Genomic DNA, 25762 nt, shown 5'->3' on the forward strand with positions numbered 1-25762 from the left:
TTGGCTTAATACACAGCTCTGAGGGGCACCTGTGATGAGGGTGGGAGGGGCAGAGGTGAGGGCACCACTCTTACCACTTGCCAGCAAACTGACAGAAAGTCCAGGATCCAGCTACACAAGCAGGGTGAAGGCCGAGGTCTCTGAGCTTCTTGTCAAGCCTTGAGGGAATTATGGTGTTGGATGCTGAACTGTAGTTCAAGAACAGCATTCTCACATAAACATCCCTCTTCTCCAGATGTGTAAGGATAGTGTGTAGAGCTGTGGCTACTGTGTCGTCTGTCAATCAGTTGTATCAGTAGGCGAATTATAAGGGGTCCAGTGTGGGTGGTAGCATGTTGTAGATGTAGTCCTTGATCAGCCTCTCAAAAGTATTTGCTTATTACTGAGGTGAGTGCAACAGGGAGAGATTAAAAATGTCTGTAAACACACCTGCCAGTTGTGCCATGCACACTGAGTATCTGCCCTGGGATGCCATCCAGTCCCACAGCCTTGCGACTGTCCACTCGTTGGAAACACGCATACTTCAGCCTCACAAATCTCTGCATTAAATTACATTTGCTATTTTTCAGTCCATTTTTCCAGCTGGTTCAGATCCCTCTGCAAATTTTACTAGTCTTTCTCGCTGTCCACTACACCCTAAATCTTGGTATCATCCATAAATATGCTGATTCAGTTAAAGATACACCCTATCCTCGTTATATGCATCTTCAGACAATGCGGATTCACAGTTATGCGAGGAACCTATTTCTACCAACGTCTCGTTATATGCGTCCAAAATTCACAGTTATGCGAGGAGCACTGCCTTCCCGCCAATACAAGTCATATGCGCACACCTTACAGGGATGGGAAGCACCGCTTTCCCGCCAATACAAGTCAGGTGCGCGCACCTCACAATTTCACTCCCGCCACTCTCGCATTGGTTTTGCCAAGGTGTGGATGCGCGATCTTAAACTTCTGTTGGTTTTACCTATGGTGCAGTGATTTTGCGCTTGAAATATTTAACTATGCCTCCTAAGTGTCCGATGTCATGTCCTGGGCCGTCAGCCGAGTGGCAGAGAACCGTTTTAACACTTGAAAAAAAATTGGAAATTATAAACAGCACAGCATCAGCTGAAGGTAACACAGTTCTGGGACGCTACTGCCGGGAACAGAATCTTGCCTTTAAAGTTCTTCTGTTGCCTGACAATGTGCCAGCGCATCCTAAACATCTGGACAGCATTCATCCTAACATAACAGTGCGTTTCCTGTCGCCTAACACAACATCGCTGATTCAACCACTCAACCAAGGTGTAATCCACATTCAAGGCATACGTATTTTTTTACGGTGAACTATCTCTCAGATGCTGCAAGCAACAGACGATTTTGAAAATCCCAGGAGTTTACCAACAGTGAGGGAATGGTGGAAGTCGGAACACTTAGCACAAATGGCGATGGACATGGACCCACATTTAGAATGGAGTCAGCATTTCAGTCGTTCCCTGCCGTCAACCCTTCTTCCCTACAAGCAAATTTAAAATAAAATGCTGCCAAGCAAACAAGCCTCACCTCTTAATTCAAATAGGTAACACTTTCTGCTGCTGGCAGTTCTAAGAGTTCTGTGAGTCTTCCTTCACCCCTTGCTGTGCTTGATATGATCCTGATGACCACAACCATCCACCTTATCTATGTAAAGCTGCCCAACACCACAACAACCACTCACCTCCAGGAGCGAACACACCTGCCACTGTTGGTGAGTACTGTACACCCTCGGATGTTAACTTCCTATGACTTATTACATTGAATATTACCTTAAATTATTTTTATATATTAAAAATGTTGTCTTGTAGTACTGCTTTTGTGTCGTATTGGTATGAAAATGTGAATAAATTACAGATAAAACATATTTAGGAAGCCCTCCAGAACGCATCCCTATTTTCTCCATTTAAATAATTATTCACATTATGCGTCAACTTCGAGGAACGTATCCCCCGCATATAACGAGGATAGGGTGTATTATGATCCATATTGTTGATTTAGATGACAAACAACAATGACCCCAGAGCCTAACCCTGCTGCACATCACTAGTCACAGGCCTCCAATGAGAGAGGAAACTTTGTACTGCCACTCCCTGGCTTCTCCCGTGAAGCGACGTCTAATCCAATTTACTACCTCATTTGAATGTCAAGCAACTGAAACTTCTTGACCAACCTTCCATGCAGCACCTTGTCAAAGGCCTTGCTGAAGTCCATTAGACAACATCCACTGCCTTGCCTTCATCAACTTTCCTGGTAACTACCTCTGTAAGATTGGTTAGACACGACTTACCATGCACAAAGCCATGTTGACTATCCCTAATCAGTCCCTGTCTATCCAAATACTTATGTACCTGGTTCCTTGGAATACCTTCAAATAACTTTTCCACTACTGATGCCAGGCTCACCACCCGACAATTTTCTGGCTAGATTCTAAAACATTGCCCGAAAACTGAAGAGGCGCAAATGTGATGCCACTTTTTAACGAGGAAGAGACAAAATAAGGAACTATCAGCCATTTAGTCCAACATCAACAGCTGGAAAAATAGCAAGATCTGTAATGAAATCATACTATCAAGATACTGAGAAAACAATATGAAAATAAAGTTAGTACAGATGTATGGAAACAAAATCAATGTATGACTAACCTGTTGGATTTTTGTTCAAAGTAAATTTTATTATCAAAGTACATACAACCCCGAGATTCATTTTCATGTGGGCATAGTCAGCAAATATACAGATAGTAACTATTAATGAAAAATCAACCAGAGTGAGAACACAACAAACCGCAAAGTGCAAATATAAATAAATAGCAATAAATAACAAGAACATGAGATAAAGAGTCCTTAAAGTAAGATCATTAGTCTGTGGGAATATTTCAATAATGGGGCAAGTGGGTGTAGTCATCCCCTTTTATTCAAGAGCCTGATGATTGTTGGATAGTAACTGTTCTTGAAACAGGTGGGGCAAGTCCTGAGGCTCTTGTACCTTCTACCTGATGGCAGCAATGAGAAAAGAGCATGACTTCGATGGTAGGCATCTCTAATGATAGGTGCTGTTTTCCTACGACTAGTATTTCATGTAGAAGAGCGCAATGATTAGGAGGGCTTTACCACTGATGTGTTGGGCCAAAACCACTACCTTTTGTAGGATATTCCGTTCCACTGAGGACACATCAGCAACATCCTAAACCCAAAAACTGTCCCTTTGGTCTAACTGGTCCACGCTGACCAAGATGCCCATCTAAAATAGTCCCATTTCCTAATATGCTGGAGGATGGGTGGGATCAATGGATGTGTTTTTTTTAATACAGCACATGGACTAGTAGACAGAAAATAGAGGGGAAATGCACAGTCTTTCTCAGGTTGTCAGAATGCCACAACTGTGCACAGCAGGGAATGTTACATGAGCCCAAAGGTTCGAATGAAATTAAAATGTTTCCAAATTGCTGGTGGCACAAAATAATGTGGGAATTTGAGCAGTGTTAGGGGGACCAAAGAGTCCTCAAGATGATAGCAAAGTTGAGTTAATGGACAACAACATGTGGGGAAAAATGAGGGCATCCACTTCAATAGATAAAACAAAAATATCTGAAGCATGAAATATAGGGCAAACTTACTTACCTACTGCCTGTTACACTGCTGGCATTTAGGGCAACAATGAAGATCCTCAATATATCGTGGTGTTCAGAGCTTCCTTCATCCTGTCAGTAGCTTCCTCTCCATTTTTACTACTATCAGTCATGCAAGTCCTAGGTGGAGACTCAGGAATACCATGACATTCAGATGTTGAAGGATTCTTCAGTGCTGTTTCCTGAGCAGTTGTATTTTACCACTCGGGGTTGTTCACCTCAAGCTGAACACCGGAACCTGAAGGACCATTCTTTATCTGTCCTCTACCCTTTGACCTGTTTGGCATGGGTGAACCTACCAAGAGCCAAAGCATAAAGCCCCAACTCCATCCAACATAGTATTCCAGGTCATTGAGGCACTCAAGCCTTCCAGCCACAACAAGGTTGTGGCCCTCTTGGAGGACGTTGGTCAAAGTTGAAGTTTAACAGAACCTGGATGAGTTTCAGTATACAGCAATCGCTGAAAGATAACATGTGGGTGCGAAAGGTGATTAGAAAGACAAATGGTACATTGGCCTTTGCCACAAAGAGTTTTCAGCACAAGAGCAAATTTGTCTTGTTCCAAATGTATGTTATAAATAAATAGACAGACAAGCAAATACTACAGTCTTTGTAATATCATCAGTGGGAATAAACGGGACCTTTTGTGGGAATAAACGGGACCTTTTCAGAATGGCAGGCGGTGACTAGTGGGGTACCGCAAGGCTCAGTGCTGGGACCCCAGTTGTTTACAATATATATTAATGACTTGGATGAGGGAATTAAATGCAGCATCTCCAAGTTTGCGGATGACACGAAGCTGGGTGGCAGTGTTAGCTGTGAGGAGGTTGCTAAGAGGATGCAGGGTGACTTGGATAGGTTGGGTGAGTGGGCAAATTTATGGCAGATGCAATTTAATGTGGATAAATGTGAAGTTATCCACTTTGGTGGCAAAAATAGGAAAACAGATTATTATCTGAATGGTGGCCGATTAGGAAAAGGGGAGGTGCAACGAGACCTGGGTGTCATTATACACCAGTCATTGAAAGTGGGCATGCAGGTACAGCAGGCGGTGAAAAAGGCGAATGGTATGCTGGCATTTATAGCGAGAGGATTCGAGTACAGGAGCAGGGAGGTACTACTGCAGTTGTACAAGGCCTTGGTGAGACCACACCTGGAGTATTGTGTGCAGTTTTGGTCCGCTAATCTGAGGAAAGACATCCTTGCCATAGAGGGAGTACAAAGAAGGTTCACCAGATTGATTTCTGGGATGGCAGGACTTTCATATGAAGAAAGACTGGATGAACTGGGCTTGTACTCGTTGGAATTTAGAAGATTGAGGGGGGGATCTGATTGAAACGTATAAGATCCTAAAGGGATTGGACAGGCTAGATGCAGGAAGATTGTTCCCGACGTTGGGGAAGTCCAGAACGAGAGGCCACAGTTTGAGGATAGAGGGGAAGCCTTTTAGGACCGAGATTAGGAAAAACTTCTTCACACAGAGAGTGGTGAATCTGTGGAATTCTCTGCCACAGGAAACAGTTGAGGCCAGTTCATTGGCTATATTTAAGAGGGAGTTAGATATGGCCCTTGTGGCTACGGGGGTCAGGGGGTGTGGGGGGAAGGCTGGGGCGGGGTTCTGAGTTGGATGATCAACCATGATCATAATAAATGGCGGTGCAGGCTCGAAGGGCCGAATGGCCTACTCCTGCACCTATTTTCTATGTTTCTATGTTTCTATATGTTGATAATAATGCACAATTCTGCTCTGCTTACCTAAAATACATCTAATCTTGCAGCTAAATTTCAGCACACTAATCTGGATATAGCTATGCTGTCACATTGGGGAGGGGAGGGAGGAGCAAGAGTGGGAGGCCTCTACTCTTCTAAGTTTGGAGGAATCAACAGATATTGGGCAGGAAAATGTTATTCAGGCAGACAATCCGTATGATATTTTTGATTGCTGAATCAGGCTCAGAGGACTGAATTGTTTCCTCCTGCTTCTATTCCTTATGCGCGGAGGAAAAAAAGAATCTCCTACATCAGTTTTCTTTCTGTTAATTACTAGTTTAGCACTCAGTGGACACATAAATCGATTAATGTAATTAGTGGACAAAGATTTATGTATTCACTATTTACTAAACTATCTGTTAATGGATACTTTTTCTCCCTAGATGCTCTATCAAAAATTCTTCAAGAATAACAATTTTCAATCTTCTCTTATCCAGTTCCAATCAAACAAGAATAAATTAGGACTGTTCATTTCGTATTTCCATTTCAGAGATAAGAAACAATCTCTGAGAATGTGAGATAAAGGGGTGCGAATAGGCCATTCAGCCCATTAAACTCATTCACCATTTAAATACATCATGTGGAGCTTTTATCGAAATACATTTTTCCTGACTTCTGGGGTCGAGTATGGAGTGAGTTGGTGCGTGTGAGTGTGGCTCCCGATTTTTATTAAAAATCTACCTGTTTATCTTTGCCGTATGCTCGAGATAACTGAATATTTACCATTGTGAACAACGCGGGACATAGCTGGACATTGAAGTGGCAAGTAGAATGTACCTTCGAAGTAAAACTGGGAAAAAAGATAGCGAAGCCTCGAGCAAGCAGACTGATGTTACAGTAATGGCGCCGTAGCATGCTGCTGGAGCTGGACCCGGACCTGCCCTACCTGATGACTTGGAGAGGCTTCGTTTAGTACTTACTTCTGACATGATGCAAGCAGTGCATTCTGCCTTAAAAAGAGAACTTGAAGATGCTTTATCACCAGTGACTGCTACCATGGAACAAATTATGTCTGCTTACGAGTCACACGACAAACGCATTCGTAGGGTTGAAGACGGCCTGAATGATTACAGTGACCGACTGGTGAGCATCGAAGTCACCATTGCAGCGTTGCAGAACGAAAACGCATTTCTGAAGGGAAAGCTAGATGACCTCGAAAATTGGTCGCGGAGATCCAATTTGAGAGTGGTCGGCATTCCTGAAAATTTGGAAGGTTCGGACCCTGCTAAATTTATGACCGAGTTTTTTGACAAAGTGCTGGGGACAAATTTTTTCCCAAGTCCTCTCGTACTTTCGCGTGCTCACTGAGTTGGACGTAAACCATCTGGTGTCTCTGGAGCCAAGCAAACGAGACCAAGAATGTTCCTGGTTTGCTTTCACTCCTTTCAAGATAAGCAACGCCTCATCAATAGACGGAAGCAGGAGCTGTATTTCCGCGGACACCGCGTGTTTTTTTATGAAGATTTTAGTGCGGAGCTGGGTAAAAAACGAGCAGCTTTCAAGGAGGTGAAATCCCTGCTTTACGGGAGAGGGGTCAGGTTCGGCCTCTTGTATCCTGCCCAGCTCCGGGTCATGCGTGAAGGTAAAAAGCATTATTTCCATACACCAGAGGCGGCCAAAGAGTTTTACCATTCGCGCTGGGGAGAAGAAGAACGAGGAGAGCAATGACTTTTTTTTAAGGTTATTCATGCAGCATTGAAGGGGCCTCATGCCGAGGCAAACTGTTAATTTTCACAATCCACTTCTCTGTTCATTTTTTCCAGTTTAATTTGTGGAACGCGATCGGGTCGAACTGCTATGCTGCTGAAACTGATTAACAAAAACTTTCAACCAGCACAATGTAAACATTTGGGATTTGTATCTCGGGCGTTTAAGTTGCCTATTGTTTTTTTTTGTTTTTAATGCTTAGCTTGACCTGTGTCATCTTTAGCCTATATGTTATATTAAAGGTAGTATAAGTGATAGGATAAATGTTAAGGAGGGGAGCCACCCTAGATTAGATTGAAAGTTGGGTTGTATGGGGAACACCTTGGAAGTTTTTTGTTGGGTACTGCCTGCAATCATCCTCAATTGGGGAGGTAGATCTAGGTTTCGGGGGTTAATTGGGTTGTTTTGTTTGTGTAAAGGGGTGGGGGGAGTGTTTTGGGGGATTACCATGGCAGTTTATTCTTTTGTGTGTTACGGATTGATCAGACTTTCTTTTCATTGTGCGTTATTGTGTGCAACTTATGCCCTCGCACTGTTTTGGATTGTAGGCCCTCTGTGCCTTTTGATATGGTTAATGTGAGTGCTGCTGATGGAGGCCACCCTGTGAGGTTTATTTCTTGGAATGTAAAGGGGCTCAATGGCCCGGTTAAAAGAGCTAAAGTTTTCTCTCATCTGAAACAATTAAAAGTAGATATACTATTTCTACAAGAGACACATTTAAGAGTGGACGACCATAATAGACTTTGTAAAGCATGGATTAGTCAGGTTTTTCATTCCAGATTTAATAGTAGGTCCGGGGGGGGGTGGCAATATTAATCACCAAAAGAATGCAGTTCACGCCATCTGATGTAATCAGTGACCCTAATGGTCGCTTTATTATAGCCTCTGGCTCTCTCTTTCAGATACCTGTTATTTTGGTAAATGTTTATGCTCCTAATTGGGACAATGTCCAATTTGCAAATAAGCTTTTGTCATTAATACTTAACCTGAATACACATAAGCTAATCTTTTCCGGAGATTTGAACTGTGCTATTGACCCACTGCTTGATAGGTCTTGCCCTAGGGGAACATTTTCTGGTATGGCAAAGGCCTTCTCGATGTTTATGCAATAAAATGGTTATATGGATCCTTGGAGATTTTTGAATCCATCAGTTAGGCAATTCTCTTTCTTCTCTCATGTTCACCACTCCTATTCCAGGCTAGACTATTTCTTTATAGATAACTCCTTGATACCTATGATTAGACAAATTGAATACACTGCTATAGTTATATCTGATCACTCGCCCATGAAACTGGACCTATGTTTTCCTTTAAACGTTAGAGAACGGCCTCTGTGGAGACTTAACCCCCTTTTGCTTTCTGATGAGAAATTTTGTAGTTATATATCGGCTAACATTGACACATTCTTCGAGACTAACAAAACTGAGTCAGTATCGTACTCTTTACTTTGGGAAACTTTAAAAGCTTACTTGAGGGGTCAAATAATATCTTATACTTCACATGCCAATAAAGAGCGTAGGAAGGAAATGCAAGTGTTATTGCAATCTATTTGGGCCCTGGATAGAAAATACTCGGAGGCACCCACTGCAGAATTATATAAAAGCCAGGTTGATTTGCATGTGAAGTTTAATCTTCTATCTACAAACCTATCAGAACAATTAATTCTTAAGACACGTGGCCTCTGTTATGAATATGGTGACAAGGCGAGCCGGCTTATGGCTCATCAGTTGAAACGTCAAGCTGCATCACGACTTATTCCCCAGATAAGAGACATGCACCAGAACTTGACAAGCAATCCAAAAGAGATTAATAACATCTTTGCAACTTTTTATTCCTCTCTGTATGCCTCAGAGTTCCCCTCAGGTAAAACAAATATGGAACGTTTTTTAGATAATTTGGAAATACCAACTCTTGAACCAGAGGAAGTGGAGAACCTAGATCGGGTTCTTGGGCAGGAAGAGATTAATAATGCCATTATGGCTATGCAGAGTGGTAAGTCCCTAGGTCCTGATGGTTATCCAATAGAATTTTATAAGAAATTTAAGAATAAGCTCATACCGGTCCTTCTAGAAGTGTTTCAGGAATCTTTGGAGAACAGCTCCTTACCCCCTTCTCTTTCACAGGCAGCTATTTCACTACTTCTTAAAAAGGACAAGGACCCGACTCAATGTGGATCATATCGCCCCATCTCACTTTTGAATGTAGATGTGAAAATTTTGGCTAAAGTGCTTGCATGTCGTTTAGAACGTCCCCTTCCCAAGATAATTTCAGATGATCAAATAGGTTTTATTAAAAATTGCTATTCTTTTTTTAATATCCGTCGACTGGCTGATGTGGTTTATTCACCCAGTGATTCTCCAAGTCCAGAGGTTGTTATCGCCTTGGACGCGGAGAAGGCGTTTGATAGAGTGAAGTGGGTATACTTGTTCAGTGTTTTGGAGAAATTTGGATTTGGCAGAATATTTATAGCTTGGATTAAGCTATTATACCACTTGCCTTTAGCATGTATACAGACAAATTACTTTCGATCTGACTATTTCCCATTAACATGTGGCACTTGCCAAGGCTGCCCATTGTCCCCTCTTCTTTTTGCAATTGCAATTGAGCCTCTTTCTATTGCACTTAAGTCAACTACATTATTTCAATTGTTAGAAGAGGGGACATGGAACACCGTGTTTCCCTATATGCTGATAACCTCTTACTTTACGTTAGCGACCCTATAGGTAGTAGTCCTGCTATTGTGTCATTATTAGGTCAATTTGGAGCCTTCTCTGGCTATAAACTGAACTTTCAAAAAAGCAAGTGCTTTCCCATTAATAACTTGGTCCTACAGATCCGACAGGAATCCTTGCCCTTTCCTTTATCTCAAGATGGTTTTGTATACCTAGGAATACATATTACTCGCTCTTTTACATCTCTGTTTGAAGCTAACTACAGGCCTCAGGTTAGCCAAATGAAGGCTGATTTCGAGAGATGGCGCAGTTAACCCCTTACTATAGCTGGGAGAATTCAGTCAGTGAAAATGACTATACTTCCTAGATTTCTCTATTTGTTTCAGTGTTTGCCAGTTTTCTTATCTAAGTTATTTTTTAAATCAGTCGATCAAGCTATAACCTCCTTTATTTGGGAAAATAAGGTCCCAAGGGTTAATAAGCACACTCTCCACAGAGGTCGTGACGTAGGTAGAATGGGTCTTCCCAGCTTTATTCATTATTACTGAGCATCGAACATTCAAAAAGTATTATTTTGGCTTCACCGGCCAGATATAATCTGGTGCCTGCTTGAGTCACGGTCTTGCCACTCCTCGTCTCTCCCAGCTTTGGTGTATTCTTCCTTACCATTGAAATTCTCTCAATTCACATCTAACCCGGTCGTGCTCTCCACCCTCAAAATTTTTAATCAATTTCGCTGCCACTATAAATTCATATCAGCTTCAGTTTTGGGCCCCATTCATAAAAACCATTTATTTCCTCCCTCCACATTCGATTCAGCTTTTAGACAATGGGGTTTGAACGGTTTTACGCGCATTAAGGATTTGTATACTGATAACATATTTGATAGTTTTGATAACCTGCGCGGTAAGTATGGCCTTCTGCAAAATCATTTTTTTAAATACCTGCAGATTTGCCACTTTGTCAAGGAAAAATTTCCCTCTTTTCCTGTTCTACCACCTGCTATGTTATGGGAAAAATTCACTCTTAGCTTTAATAAGGGGCTGATTTCTGAACTATACTCTCAGCTGATGTCTTTGGGAGTTCAAGAACTAAACAAAACTAAGAGCAGGTGGGAGGATGAGCTCGGTATGGATCTGGCTGAGGAATATTGGGCAAAAGTATTGAATAGGGTTCATTTCTCATCATCATGTGCTAGACTGGGGCTCATACAATTTAAAGTTTTACACAGGGTACATTTAAGTAAAGCCAGACATGCAGACATATACCCTGGGACAGACGCTGACTGTGACAGGTGTTCCTTCTCTCCGGCTGGTTTAGTACATGCATTTTGGTCATGCCCTCGGCTTGATGACTATTGGGCACTGGTTTTTAAAATTATCAGTGAGGTTTTGGGGGTGACACTGAGACCTTGCCCGCTTATAGCTGTATTTGGTGTGGCAGATGATGATTTGGGTTTAAATACAAGCCAGTCGGATATCATTGCATTTACATCGCTATTGGCCCGTAGGAGAACTTTGCTGGTTTGGAAATCTGCCACTCCCCCAACTGCTGCTGCTTGGTTAGAAGATGTAATGTTTTTTCTGAAATTAGAAAAGGTTAAATTCACTTTGAGGGGGTCTGTGAAAAAGTTCTATTCGAAATGGGGACCTTTCTTATCATATTTTGGGAGTCTTAAGGAATTACCTATTAGTTGAAGGCATTTGATTGCACTTGGGAAGTTGCCTCCCATTTAACACGCTTATAATTTACCTCACAGGGTGGTTGATGAATTGTAAACATGATTGTATTTTGGATCATGCAGATGTGTGTGAGCCGTCGTCTTGAAGTAGTGTGGGGGTATGGTTGTGAAATGTCCGTACTTGTATTTGTGAATTGTTGTGTTATAAATATATTAGCTGCCATGATATGTTCGGGGAGGGCGGGTGGGGGGGGAGGTTTGTTTTGGGGGTACGATACTAAAGCAAAATGGAGGAAAATGTAATCCATTATACATTCTGTATTGTGTCATTCCTTCAATAAAAATAAAAATTAAAAAAAAAAGAAATACATTTTTCCTAACCATATTATATTGGTTGCTATTATATTGGGAATATTAGGTGTGAAAAGAATATAAATAAGCTGGAAGGAATACAGACAGGTCAAGTGAATGGACAAAAACAATCTGGAATATACAGGTATCCACTCTTCAGGAAAATTACAAAAATAGCTTTTTTTTAAATGATAAGACAGAGAGAATGTTGATAGTAAAAAGGCCCTATGTGCCTCTGTACATGAATCTCAAAGCTAACATGCTGGTTGATAGCAAGCAATTAGATCATTTATCATTTTGTCATCCACATCTTGCCACCAGCTGACATGCCAGAATTTACACACACTTCCCACTATATCTTCTATCAATTCAAAAGGCTGAAGGTATTATACACCATGCTTGTTTCGTGCAGTTTAAACTATTCAAAAAGATGCAGAAAAACCAAATGCTTTACAGCACAAACACCTTACATAACATTCATCTCTTCCAGCTCCCTATAGCAAATTCTTCTATTGCATGCCTTTAAGATAAGCAATCTCCTATAAACATGTTAGACCTTTAAATGTCCATATTTGTGTGTTTTATATTTGATTACTATTAAATATACTTCCAATTTTTGTCAAAGTAACATTAAATCTTTACTGTAAAAAAGACACCACCAGGTATCCCTAATGAGAATGTAAATACTAATCAAGTGGATTTATCATCTTGCAGTAAAAACAAACATGAAGTTCATAATTACGAAAATAAATTTATGGCAAACATATCCATCAGACATGTAGATACACAAGCCCACAATCATAGAAGTACATCTTTGAAAGGTTGCATGTTACAATAATCTTTTGAAAAACAATGTTAAACACATGTTCCTCAAGATATCTTTGAATGAGAGAAACCCAATCTGCTCTTGGGTTTGACCCAACTCTTTGTTCAAGCAATCCAAACTTAATGCAACTATCGTACTCTTTACATATTCTATGAATTGCTTCAAATATTTATTCAAAGCTTCTTTAGAAGTACAAATGGCATCAACCTTATCAAGTCTGAGTGACAAATGAATTAATGCTTCCATTATCAATCCTCAGAAGAGAAACTTCTCCATTCCTCTTGCCTCATCATCATCAGGTGCCATGCCCAGTTTGAGCTTTGACTGCCATGGCCCACACACTCCTGTTTCCGGTCAAGTGGATCAATTCATTGGTATTCATTTCCAATTCTCTGGTTGCTGTCTCCATCATCAATTGTCTTGTCTTCCTCTTGTTTTCTTTCCTTCAATCTTTCCCATAATTACCGTGCATTCTAACTCCTCTTTCCTAATCATATGCCCAATGTACTTACGTTGCCTTTTCATGATCTCATACATTATTTCTCTTTTTGTGTTTGCTCTGTTCATGACATCCTCGTTAGATATTCATTCCGTCCATGATATTCTTTGCATCCTCCTCAAAAACCACATTTCTGCTGCTACAATTCATTTCCTCACGATACTAGATTTTGTCCAACATTCTGATCCATACAACATAACTGGATAAACACTTCAGTACTCTGAAGCAGGTTGTCATGCCTAGTTTAGTATTGGTCAGTATACTCTTCATTCTCGTAAAGGTGTCTTTTGCTATCTCTATTCTTCTTTTGATGTCTAAGTCGCACCTGCCATCTGATGTCACCGAGCTTCCTAAGTAGCAAAAGTTCTTTACTTGTTTTATGTCTTCCCCATTTATTCTCAGCCTGCAGATAGGATTCTCCTTCTTTTTGGATATCACCATACATTCTGTCTTTTTGCAATTGATAGATAGACCCATTTTTGCATTTCCTTCAACAATTATGTCAATTAAGTTTTGTAGTTCTTCCTCCGTACTTGCAATTAACACACTGTCATCTGCATGTCTGAAATTATTGATGTTTTCACCGCCAACTTTGATTCCCAAGATGTCTCTTATTTTTTGAATCTAGATCTCGAGTTTTCTGTATTATTTCAAATAACTTATTATGCTTCACTTTATCAAATGCTTTTGTGTAGTCGATAAAACAAACAAATCTTTTTGCACTTGAATAGCTCGTTCTGATAGTATCCTTAACATCAATATTGGGTTTCTTGTACCTTTGTCTTTCACAAAACCACACTGTTCTTTGCCTATTTCAGCTTGTATCTTAACTTTAGCTCTTGTCATCAAAATTCTTATAAGTATCTTGGTGATATGACTCATTAAACTTATGGTCCTATGTAATTCACATTCTATTGCTCCAGCTTTCTTAGGAAGAGTGATAAATACTGATTCTTTTCATCTCTTCTGGTATTATTCCAGTCTCATAAATGTCATTGATTAAATCAGTAAGTTTTTCAATTCCATAATCTTCAAAGGCATTAATTTGTTCTATTATTAATTATTAATAATTTGTTCTCTTGCCTCGCTCTATTTTAAATTCACGACTTAAAATCAAAAGTAAATCATTGGATCACAGAACAACTAGAAGGGTCAATTTACCTTTCATACCTGCTCCAGAATCCAATAATTCACCCCTCCTCTAATCACATTTTGATTTTCCTAACGTCTGAAAATCTAATAGCCTATCCTGAATTTATTTAAAAACTGAGCCTCCATACCCCATAGGACACAGAATTTGAGAGATTAACTACGTTCTGATTGAAGAAGTTTCTTCTCATCTCAGTCTTGAAAGGCCGAACCATTTACTTTGAGACTGTGATACCTCATTTCCAGACAACTTAGCCAGGAGAAACATCAACTCTATATGTATCCTGTCTAACTCTTCTGGAAAACCATGTGTTTCAATGAGATCACTTCCCATTATTCTCAAGTCATGAGAAAATTGACTCAGCCTGCTCAATATACAAGAAAATACACTGTTCCAAAAATCAGTGTGATAGGCCTTGGCTGCAATCCCACTGCCAAATATATCCTTCCCTTGATTGGGAAACCAGACCTATACTCTATATTCCAATACAGTCACACCAGGTCAACAGAAATCCATTTTTCCCAAATCAGTCTTTAAGCCAGCATTAAATTCTCCCATCTTATTAACTCCGTGATCTGAATATCTCAGACACTGCTGATCTGTCAGGATTTCCACACACAACAATCTCTACAGTTTACAGAGAATGGTGCAAAACACAAAACAAAAAGAAGTATTCAGTGAGCAGCAGTTCTGTGAGCAAAAACACCTTGTTCATGAGAGAGGTCAAAGGAAAGTGTCCAGACTGGTTCAAGCTGACAGGAAGGCAACAGTAACTCAAATAACAATGCGTTACAACAGTGGTGTACAGAAGAGCATCTCTGAATGCACAACATCGAACCTTGAAGTGGATGGGCTACAGCAACGGAAAACCACAAACATACAATCAGTATTCACTTTTATTAGATACAGGAGGTTCTAATACAGTGGCCATTGAGCGTACATCTTCCTTTGCTTTAGCCAAAATATTTTATCTAGGGCATAACTAAATGACTTTAGTCTCCCAGATTGTCTTCTATGAAAAATTCTCAATGACAGAGGGATTGGGAGGTATGAGGAACGATGATTTGACTCGAGCAGCTATTATTGCTATTGTTCAGAACAGCAAATCCATCATAGCAAATACATCTTTAAAAAAATCTCCAAACACCCAGACTGACTGATCCAAAATTCCCTTCAGAATTATCTAACTTGTTTAATATATTATAAATTTGCAGAGTCCATATTTAATTTGATCCACTGCACAATTTCATTGCTCACAATAGGACAGGGATGCATGACTGCACAAAGCTCAGCGGTGAGGGAACTAAAACACAGCTGATGTGACTTCCTGCAGAATTAAGAGTCAGTAAATTTAATGTAGACTGCTTTTCTTCTGCAGCCATTACATTTAAAACAAAAAAATACCTTTGAAGTTTGATTGTAATGCATTCATAAAGTAACAAAACTTGCCCATGCTATAGTAATTCTCCTTAAATGACATACAGCAGTGGTCCTACAAAGGGCATAATGTTCTAAACTGACTGAGGATGGCACTTCATTTCTGTTTTCTCCCTAAACCCAACAGTATTAACATATTGCTGTTCCATTCACCAGAAATTCAACATCGATTTAGACTTACCATCGATCCGACTTACAAGCTCCTGTAGAGCTTTCACTTTCTTCTGAATCCCTGGCTGTGCAAATGTGTAGTTGTCCTTGAAAAACAAAGTTTCACAATTACTTGTACTAAAGGCCATGGCAATACACGTTTCCAAGCATTCAGCAAAGATTTGCATTTCTATAGCTTCCCCTGCAAGATCAATACAAAACATTTGCCAAGAAAGGAAACACACTGTTCAGGAAATGAGAAAAACAAAAGATCATGGTTTCTAAAAAATGGCATAACAATAAAGACGTCAGCATCAATATTTTTGAATTACACAAGTGTCTTCTGCATTGTAGAGGTGAATAGATGGTTGATATAGATCGTTAAGATTCCACAGAAGACTGCTCAGCAGGAGATGCTAGATTAATGGAATTTCCAAAGCTTCAAAGAACGTGTGCATGAACTGAAACTAATTTGGTGCCAATATATCTACGCTTCAGCTGTTAGCATCTATAACAATTTAAAGCTACCTGTCAATAGCAACACAATAAAAGCCTGCATTCCAGGAAGCACAGTTATAAGTGAAGTAGCAATCTTATGTACTGTTGTACTCAAATGTGACACAAAGATTACTATTCTAAAATTTGAAACAAATCATTTGATGTTGTCATTCAAAGCACATAATGCTGTCATTTTGATGCTTTATTATACCATGCTGAGAACTCTGGAAATTGAAAGGCTAACCCCAGAGAATATACAGTACAACTGTTGGAGTTTATAAATGTTAATGTATTTATCGAAACAGTGGACTCCGGTTAATTGTGACAGAGGGAGCAGTACATTTCGGCCCAATTAAGCGGCTGTCCTAATTAACTGGTTTCATGGAAATAGTTAAAAGGTTATATAAAAAAAGAATAAGCTACAATTTAACTGAGTAACAAATTATACATTTAAATGAAACACAGAACAAGTTAAAATATGTTTGTACTACCTATACCACAGCAGTACTATAAACACAAAGAAGTCTGCAGATGCAGGAAATCCAAACCAACACATACAAAATGCTGGAGGAACTCAGCAAATCCAGAAGAAGGGTCTTGAACCAAAATGTTGACTGTTTACTAATTTCCATGGATGCTGCCTAACTTGCTGAGTTCCTCCAGCATTTTCTGTGTGTTGCAACTGTGTTAGAAAACTGTGCTAGTTTCTAATAGTTAATGACATAGGAACTCATCCTGTGTACGCTGTCATGCTCTTTTCATTGACTATAAATGAACACAGACACCCAGTGCAGATAATGGACTACCTTCATACAATGCTTTTCATGATTGCATCCTCCAAATCTTTACTTTCATTGTAAATTTCCCCCGGGATCAATAAAGTATGACTAACATTCAAGATGAATGTTGATACCTTCAAGTTCTTTGTAGAACCTAACTTAATGAATAAGTGAAATACTTTCATTTTCTCTCCTGCCCATTTCTGGCACCTCCAAGCAAGAATGCATGAAACCTACAATGAACAAAACAACTCTGAACTTTCTCACATTTCTCTCCACCTATCAGTGACAAAAATCACTGTTTTGAACATAAACCAGTGCAAGTGACACAAGTTAAAAATTGTTCACTTTAACAAAGGTGTAGTCACTAACAGCACACAAGTGCACACAAATGACATTAGTTAGAAACTGTTTGGCAACAACGTTGTGTCCAAAATAACAAAGAGAATCCTGACTATTTTCTCAAGCAACACACATCAAAGTTGCTGGTGAACACAGCAGGCCAGGCAGCATCTCTAGGAAGAGGTACAGTCGACGTTTCAGGCCGAGACCCTCCGTCAGGACTAACTGAAGGAAGAGTTAGTAAGGGATTTGAAGGTGGGAGGGGGAGGGGGAGATCCAAAATGATAGGAGAAGACAAGAGGGGGAGAGATGGAGCCAAGAGCTGGACAGGTGATTGGCAAAAGGGATACGAGAGGATCATGGGACAGGAGGTCCAAGGAGAAAGACAAGGTGGGGGGGGAACTCAGAGGATGGGCAAGGGGTATAGTCAGAGGGACAGAGGGAGAAAAAGGAGAATGAGAGAAAGAATGTGTGTATAAAAATAAATAATGGATGGGGTACAAGGGGGAGGTGGGGCATTAGCGGAAGTTAGAGAAGTCGATGTTCATGCCATCAGGTTGGAGGCTACCCAGACGGAATATAAGGTGTTGTCCCTCCAACCTGAGTGTGGCTTCATCTTTACAGTAGAGGAGGCCGTGGATAGACATGTCAGAATGGGAATGGGATGTGGAATTAAAATGTGTGGCCACTGGGAGATCCTGCTTTCTCTGGCGGACAGAGCGTAGATGTTCGGCAAAGCGGTCTCCCAGTCTGCGTCGGGTCTCGCCAATATATAAAAGGCCACATCGGGAGCACAGGACGCAGTATATCACCCCAGTCGACTCACAGGTGAAGTGTTGCCTCACCTGGAAGGACATTGGTTTTTGTTCTTTTAAGGCTATTCCAACTAATGAATGGTCCAATTAATTGGAATTTACTGTATTTGCAAAACTAAGGCTGATCCATTTCTCACAAACATGCTAACTTATTATTTCCTTAACCAACTCAATTGATTTTGCAAACAACAAACATGAAAAAAATGTAATTCAATGTTGCAACATAAACAATGCCTTTATACAAAGCACACAACTGTTTCAACAGCCGAAAAGCATCTCATATATAGTCGTAACTTGGAATTATATAGCACCTTTAACATAGTCAAATATCCCAAAGCAATTCACAGGGAGATTTTATGATTTGACATCAAAATGGTTGATAAAGTATCCAAGAATAAATGCCAAGGGATAAAAGAATCTTTGGCTGCATACATAGAAAAAGTGTGAAGTAACAGAAAAATGGTCAAGGGCCAGCTTCAGGGGGAGGAAGCAGATTTTGCCTGAGGTAAATTAAAACCAAAGGTGGACAATAAGGGAGGCAAGGGTATAAGATGTTTCAGCTGTAGATCAGAGACATTTCTGTGAGGGAGATGGATTCATAAATTAAAGTCAAAGCTCCATGGGTAGCCAAGGATATGGAATCAAGGAGACCAGTGAAAAAGTACCTCAAAGATGTGAGGCCAGAAAATTGCAAATGCCATGTCTTTGCTCAAACTGAGTTGAAAGTTTAGTCCTGGTAACTATATAGTAACCAGTTTAGAGTAGTTTCGGAGTGTGGAAAATTCTAGAAACAACAATCAGTTTCAAAATTAGCCATTTGGACAAATGCAAGTTAGTTAGAGAAAGCCAATTTATCAAAGGAAAGTTGCGCCTAATCTAATCAATGTCAAATTTTTTTAATGAAATAACAGATAAGATCAAAAAGGGAAAAGTCAATGATGCACTTCCAAAGGTGTCACATAAAGTGCTACACAATAGGTTTGTCACCAGGATTGAAGACCAAAGAAAAGGATGTTATTGTTGCACAAACAGAACTTTGGTTAAGTAACAGGAAACAGACAATAGTCATCAAGGATTATTTGATGATTGGAGGGTAATGTGCACAATTGGTACAATAACCATTTATTGTCTAACGTATTAGCCATTTAGACATGGATGTACTGGCTGCAGTGCAAATTTGCAGATGACAAAACTTGGAAGTTCTGTGAACTTTGAGGAAGTTCAAGGATGATAGAATAGGCAGAAAGATAGTAATAAAACTTAATGCTAAGAAACCAGAGGCCACAATTTTAAAAAGAGTACAAGAACAGAGATTATACAGGCAAAATTCATTGAAAGGGAGAATTTAGGTAGCAAATGTGGTTTTAAAAAATAGATGATTTATATATAGAAGCAGAGAACATTAAGAGAAAGGAAGTTTATGATGAATATTTACAGTGCCTTGAAGGAAGTATTTAGCCCGCATCCCTTTAGTAACATAAATGGCTAATATAACCAGAAATTCTGATCAATTTAACTGGGAATTTTTATTTGTGAATCACATGCTTCCTTTTTCACAATAGAGCACCAAATAACAGGGAAAATTGTAAAGCACGAAAGCTAAAAATTCAAAAACTGAAATGAAAACAGTTCAAAAGTATTCATCCGCCTTTGCTCAGTACCTAGTTATAACACATCTCGCAGCTACTGCAGCCAGCAACCTTTTCGGATACGTGTCTATTAGCTTTGCCCAATGTGATGGAGTATGATTTGCCCATTCCTCATTACAAAATTATTCATGCTGTGTTATATTAGTTGAGAAGCAGCAGTGGCCAGCAAACTTGAGGTCCTGCCAGATATTCTATCATGTTAAGGTCAGGACTCTGTACCACTTAAGGACAACAATGTTTTTTTCATTTGAAGCCACTCCATGGTTGCTCTGGCAGTGTGGTTTGGGTCATTGTCCTGCTAAAATAAACAAACCTCATCCCCTGTTTAAGCTTTCTGGCAGAAGCTAGCAGGTTTTTATCCAGCATCTGTCTGTATTCAGAGTATTCTTCTTCCCATCAATCTTGACCAGATTCCCATTCCCTGCTGCTGAAAAGCATCCCTATAGCATGATGCTACCTCCACCATACTTTACAGTAGTGATGGTGTTACCTGGCTGATATACAGTATTAGACATACCGCTTGGTGTTGAGGCCATAAAGTTCCACTTTAGTCTTATTGGAACACAACATCTTCTTCCACATCTTTACAGTTCTTTTTAAGTGACGTTTTGGAAAGCCTTACAGCAAAGAGATGCATTTTGTTTTATCCAGGGCTTCTTCCTTGCCACTCTTCCAGAAATATCCTTTTTTGTGTAAGGCGTTAAGGGATTGTAGAGCCATGAACTTAATCTCCATTTGCAGTCACTGACTTCCACAGCTCACTCAGAGTGCTGTTGGCGTCACATAGCCCCTCTTACAAGTGCCATTCTTCTCCGATGATTAAGTTCACAGGAATGGCCTGACCTAGGCAGTGTCGCTGAGATTTCATATGTTTTCCACTTTTCCACAATGAACTGCATTGAACTCCAAGGCACGTTTAGTGCCTTTCAGATGGTCTTATACCTTCCCCCAGAAGTGTGCTTCTCTATTATCATTTTGCTGACTTGTCTTGAATACTCTTTTGTTTCAATTTGATTTGGTCTGTTGAAAATCTAACATTCTGTTAGACCTTTCAGACAGAGGGAGTGTTTACAGTATTTTATTGAATTCACTGAAAACAGGTGAACCACCAATTTTCTACTTCAACAAATTTGGTGAGCTAGTAAGGCAATATATTGCTACTGAGGGAAGTTAGTGTAATAGTAATTACAAAACAGATGAACACAGTTTCAGCCTCAATTTTGGTTTTTAATTTTTAGTCAATTGTTGACAGGTTTTGGAAATTTTCTTTTGGTTTGACATGATGCACAATGTTTCGTATATTAGCTCAAAAAATCATACTTCAATATACAGGTGTCCGCCGCTTTTCGAACGTTCGCTTTACAAAACCTCACTCTTACGAAAGACCTACATTAGTACCCTGTTTTTGCTTTCAGAAGGTGTTTTCACTGTTACGAAGAAAGGCAGCACGCGATAAAAAATCAGCACGCGAAAAAATCAGCGCGTGGTAAAAGGCAGGTCGCGTCCCGAGCAGCCGCTCTCCCCCGGATTCAGAACGGCATTGCTTAAACACGTGCCTGTGAGCAGATGAGTTTGCAAGATAAGTTCTGAGGTATTGGAAAAGTCTAAAAGAGCTCGTAAGGGTGTTACACTTAGCGTAAAACTAGACATAATTAAGCGTTACGATCGTGCTGAACGAAGCAAGGACAAAGTGAGTTTGGCTTGTGGAAGCTGACGAAGATGATGTTGAAGAGGTTTTGGCATCCCATGACCAAGAACTGATAGATGAAGAGTTGATGCAATTGGAAGAGGAAAGGATAACAATCAAAACCGAATGCAGTAGCGAACTGAATGTGAAGCAACTGTGTGAGATTTTCGCTGCAATGATAAAGTACGACTTTAATTTTGAAAGGGTACGTAGGTTTAGGAGATATTTGCAGGATGGTTTGAGTCCTTACAAACAACTGTATGATAGAAAAATGCGCAAGGCTCAGCAGTCAAGCAAGCCTTCCACATCAGCCACAGCAGACGACGAACCTTCATCTTCGACATCGAGGCGGGCAGTCATAGGAGAAGATGAGCTGCCTGCCCTGATCGATGATGAGATGACACCCCCGTGTCCCACCACCCCAACACCTGGGCCCCGGACAGATATTGTACCGATTCGCGAAGATTGCAGCAGTAGCTGGGAGGCACACAGCATATCTATAAGAAAAAAGCCGAAATAAACAAGCTAAATAATTAGGTGCTGCTGACACGTAATTGTCAGCCCAGATCAGTGCCAATTTCCGATTGCATCGCCTCTGATCTGGGCCGACAATTACATGTCGGCGGCACCTAATTAATTAGCATGTTTATTTCGGCTTTTTTCTTAAAGATGTGCTGTGTGCCTCCCGGCTACTGCTGCGTTCTTCGCGGCAATGTATCGGGTCGGTGGCCCAGAGGGTGGGGGCCATTGCACCACCCAACCTGCGACGACTCAGCCTAACACACCATCATCAGTTTACTCGGCAAGCTGTCTTCCCGATTCCGGTAAGTGATACTACACTGTACATACATTATTTCTACTTTATAAAGGCTGTGTATTTTTACATGTTATTTGGTAGATTTGCCAGCCTCATAGCTTAAAGGTTACTGGAGAGCGCATTTATGCCAACAGCGCTTGCATGAGATTTTCTGCCAAGAGCGCTTGCGTGAGATTTTCACTACGGAGAATCTGTGCAGGCAATCGTTGTACAGAAGTATTTCTACTTTATATAGGTTGTGTATTTATCATATCATTCCTGCTTTTACTATATGTTAGTGTTATTTTAGGTTTTATGTGTTATTTTGTCATGATTTGGTAGGTTATTTTTGGGTCTGCAAACACTCACAAAATTTTCCCATATAAATAAATGGTAATTGCTTCTTCGCTTTACGACATTTCGGCTTACGAACCATTTCTTAGGAACGCTCTACCTTCGGATGGCGGGGGAAACCTGTATTTTAGATCTGGAAATAGAGACAGTAAAATGTGAAAATAGTTGTTGCAGCTGAATACTTTTTCAAGGCATTGTATAAAACTGTCACACATAAAATGCTAAAGGAACTAGTGGCAGCATTTGTGGAGGGGAATAAACAGTCATTACTTTGGGCCAAGAATTGGAAAGGGGCAGAAGCCAGAAAAGAAAGAGTGTGAGAGTGTGAGTGTGAGTGTGTGTGTGTGTGTGTGTGTGTGTGTGTGTGTGTGTGTGTGTGTGTGGAGGAGAGTACAAGCTGGCAGGTGATAGTGAGAGCAGGTGAAGGGGAAGGTGGGTGGGTGGGGGAAGGAGTGAAGGAAGAAGCTGGGAGGGGACAAGTGGAAGTAAAAGGCTGAAGAAAGAAGAATTTTAGACTAAAAGACAGTGGACAACGGAAGAAGGGAAAGGAGAAGGTGCACCAGAAGGAGGTGATGAGAAGAGAACAGGTGAGTAGGAGAAGCAGAATGGGGCGCTACAATAGCACAGTGGTTAGCGCAATACTATTACAGTTTGGGGCAGAGTTCAGAGTTCAATTCCAGTACTGTCGGTACAGAAATAGCATGTCCTCCCCATGAACATGTGGGTTTGCCCCAAACAATCCATGCAGGTGAGGCAACACTTCACCCGTCATCTATTGTAGCTGGTACAGTTCCTCCACATCGGTGAGACCCAATGTAGATTAGGGATACGACTTCATTAAACGTCTTCACTCCATCCACCACAAATGGCAGATTTCCCAGACACCACTCATATTAATCTGATTGTCCATTCCCATTCCAACATGTCTGTTCATGGTGTCCTCTGCTGCCACAAAGAGGCCACACTCAGGTAAGAGAAGTAACACCTCAAATTCTATCAGGGTAACCTTCATAATCACATGAACATCAATTTCTCTAACTTCAGGTAAATTCTTTCCCTCTCCATTCTCTCTTTTGCCATTCCTCATTTGGGATCCCCCTCTCACCCCTTCTCTTGTTCTCACCTGCCCATCCCCTCTCTCTGGTGCCCCTCCTTCTTCCTACGATCCACTATCCTCTCTTATTAGATTCACTTTTCTTCAGCCTTTTACATCTCCGCCTATTACCTCCCCTCCCCACCCACCTTTCCCCTTACCCCAACCTATCACCTGCCAACTTGCTCCTCCCCGTCCTCCAAGCTTCTTATTATGGCTTCTTCTTCCTTTCTTTCCAGTCCTGATGAAGGGTCTCTGCCTGAAAGGTTGACTGTTTATTCCCTTCCGTTCATATTGCCTGACCTGCTGAGATCCTCCTGCATTTTGTGCATGTCACTCAAGATTTCCAGCATCTGCAGAACCTCTTGGGATTATGAAACACTACTTTGATCACAAGTGAAGTACTGCTTCTAATTCTGGATGACACATCTTGGGAAATTACTTTGGACAGAATACAAATGATACTTACAGAAATGATTCTAGGAAAGGGGAGCTCAGTTGTATGGATAACAATTGTTCTTATCGAACAAAAGATGATAGACGGGCATATGCTGCAGGTATTTAAAAATATGAAGGGGAGAGAGAGAGGGAGAAAAACTGTTCAATTGAAAATGGGGTCAAGAACTTAAAAGGTTCAGAACAAAGATGATAAGCAAAAGTACCAAGTATTAAAAATGAAATATAATGTGTACGTGTATACACACACACACACACACACACACACACACACACACACACACACACACAGCTGGTTAACATCTGAAAGATACTGCCAGAGATCTTGCTAGAGGCAGATTCCATCGCAGTGTTTAAAAGGGTGAGAGAATGGCACCAGGCAGATTTCTTAGACGTACAGCATGTAGAGACGAGAGGTTAAATGGTGACATTTTGTTCTTCTTTTGCCCGATACGCGCTGACGTTTAGGGCAACAATAAAGGTCCTCCATCTCTGGCAGCGTTCATGGCTTCCTTCATATCAGTAGCTTCCTCTTCATTTACCATCAGTCATGCAAGTCCCAGGCAGTGACTTAGGAATACCATTGTACTCAGATGTAGAAGGAATCCTTCATTGCTGTCTATGTAATAATTTTGTTTTACCAGTCAAGGTTGTTAGCCCTGATCTGAACCCCTGAACTTGGAGGACCAATGAACCACTCTTAGCCTTGCCTCTGCTCTTTGACCTGGTTGGCATGGGTGACCCTACAAGAGCCAAAGCATAAAGCTCTGACCCCAGCCAGCATAGCTCTCTGGGTCATTGAAACACACAATCCTCCAAACCCAAGGGAAAAAGTTGTGGTCTTCTCAGAGGCAGCGACATTGTGTAATCACTGTGAAATGTAATGCTGCTGTGCACTTGCAATTTCGATAAAATTTGACACTTACTTTGCAGTAAAAGGCAACTAAGACTTCCACAAGCTAAAGAGAAAATAGACAGATTTTAAGCTAATAAGAATTATAAAAACAGTATGTAAGATCTTCTATTGAATTGAAAAAAAAGTACATTATTTAACAAGGGCCCCCTTACACGCACAATTCTCGAGAGAAACAAGGGAGAGGCAGGAAAAAGAAATAAGTACTTAAAGTCTGAATTTACAGAGGACACCAAAAATCCTCCTAGATCTCATGGAGGAATACACAGAAACATAGAAAATAGGTGCAGGAGTAGGCCATTCGGCCCTTTGAGCCTGCACCACCATTCAGTATGATCATGGCTGATCATCCAACTCAGAACCCTGTACCAGCCTTCCCTCCATACCGCCTGATCCCTTTAGCCACAAGGGCCATATCTAACTCCCTCTTAAATATAGCCAATGAACTGGCCTCAACTGTTTCCTGTGGCAGAGAATTCCACAGATTCACCACT

General features: G+C 40.7%; 1 protein-coding gene across 4 annotated transcripts in view; it reads right to left on the reverse strand.

The window, feature by feature from the left end:
- tbc1d22a (TBC1 domain family, member 22a) overlaps nucleotides 1-25762 on the reverse strand; it is a 335257-nt gene that overhangs the window by 161600 nt on the left and 147895 nt on the right. For all 4 annotated transcript variants that reach the window (XM_072241880.1, XM_072241879.1, XM_072241878.1 and 1 more), the window contains one exon: nucleotides 15918-15993. In XM_072241880.1, the coding sequence (XP_072097981.1) occupies nucleotides 15918-15993 (76 nt within the window). The remainder of the gene's footprint in view (nucleotides 1-15917; nucleotides 15994-25762) is intronic.

This window comes from Mobula birostris, chromosome 23 (assembly GCF_030028105.1).
Source record: "Mobula birostris isolate sMobBir1 chromosome 23, sMobBir1.hap1, whole genome shotgun sequence".
In the NCBI taxonomy this organism is placed as follows: domain Eukaryota; kingdom Metazoa; phylum Chordata; class Chondrichthyes; order Myliobatiformes; family Myliobatidae; genus Mobula; species Mobula birostris.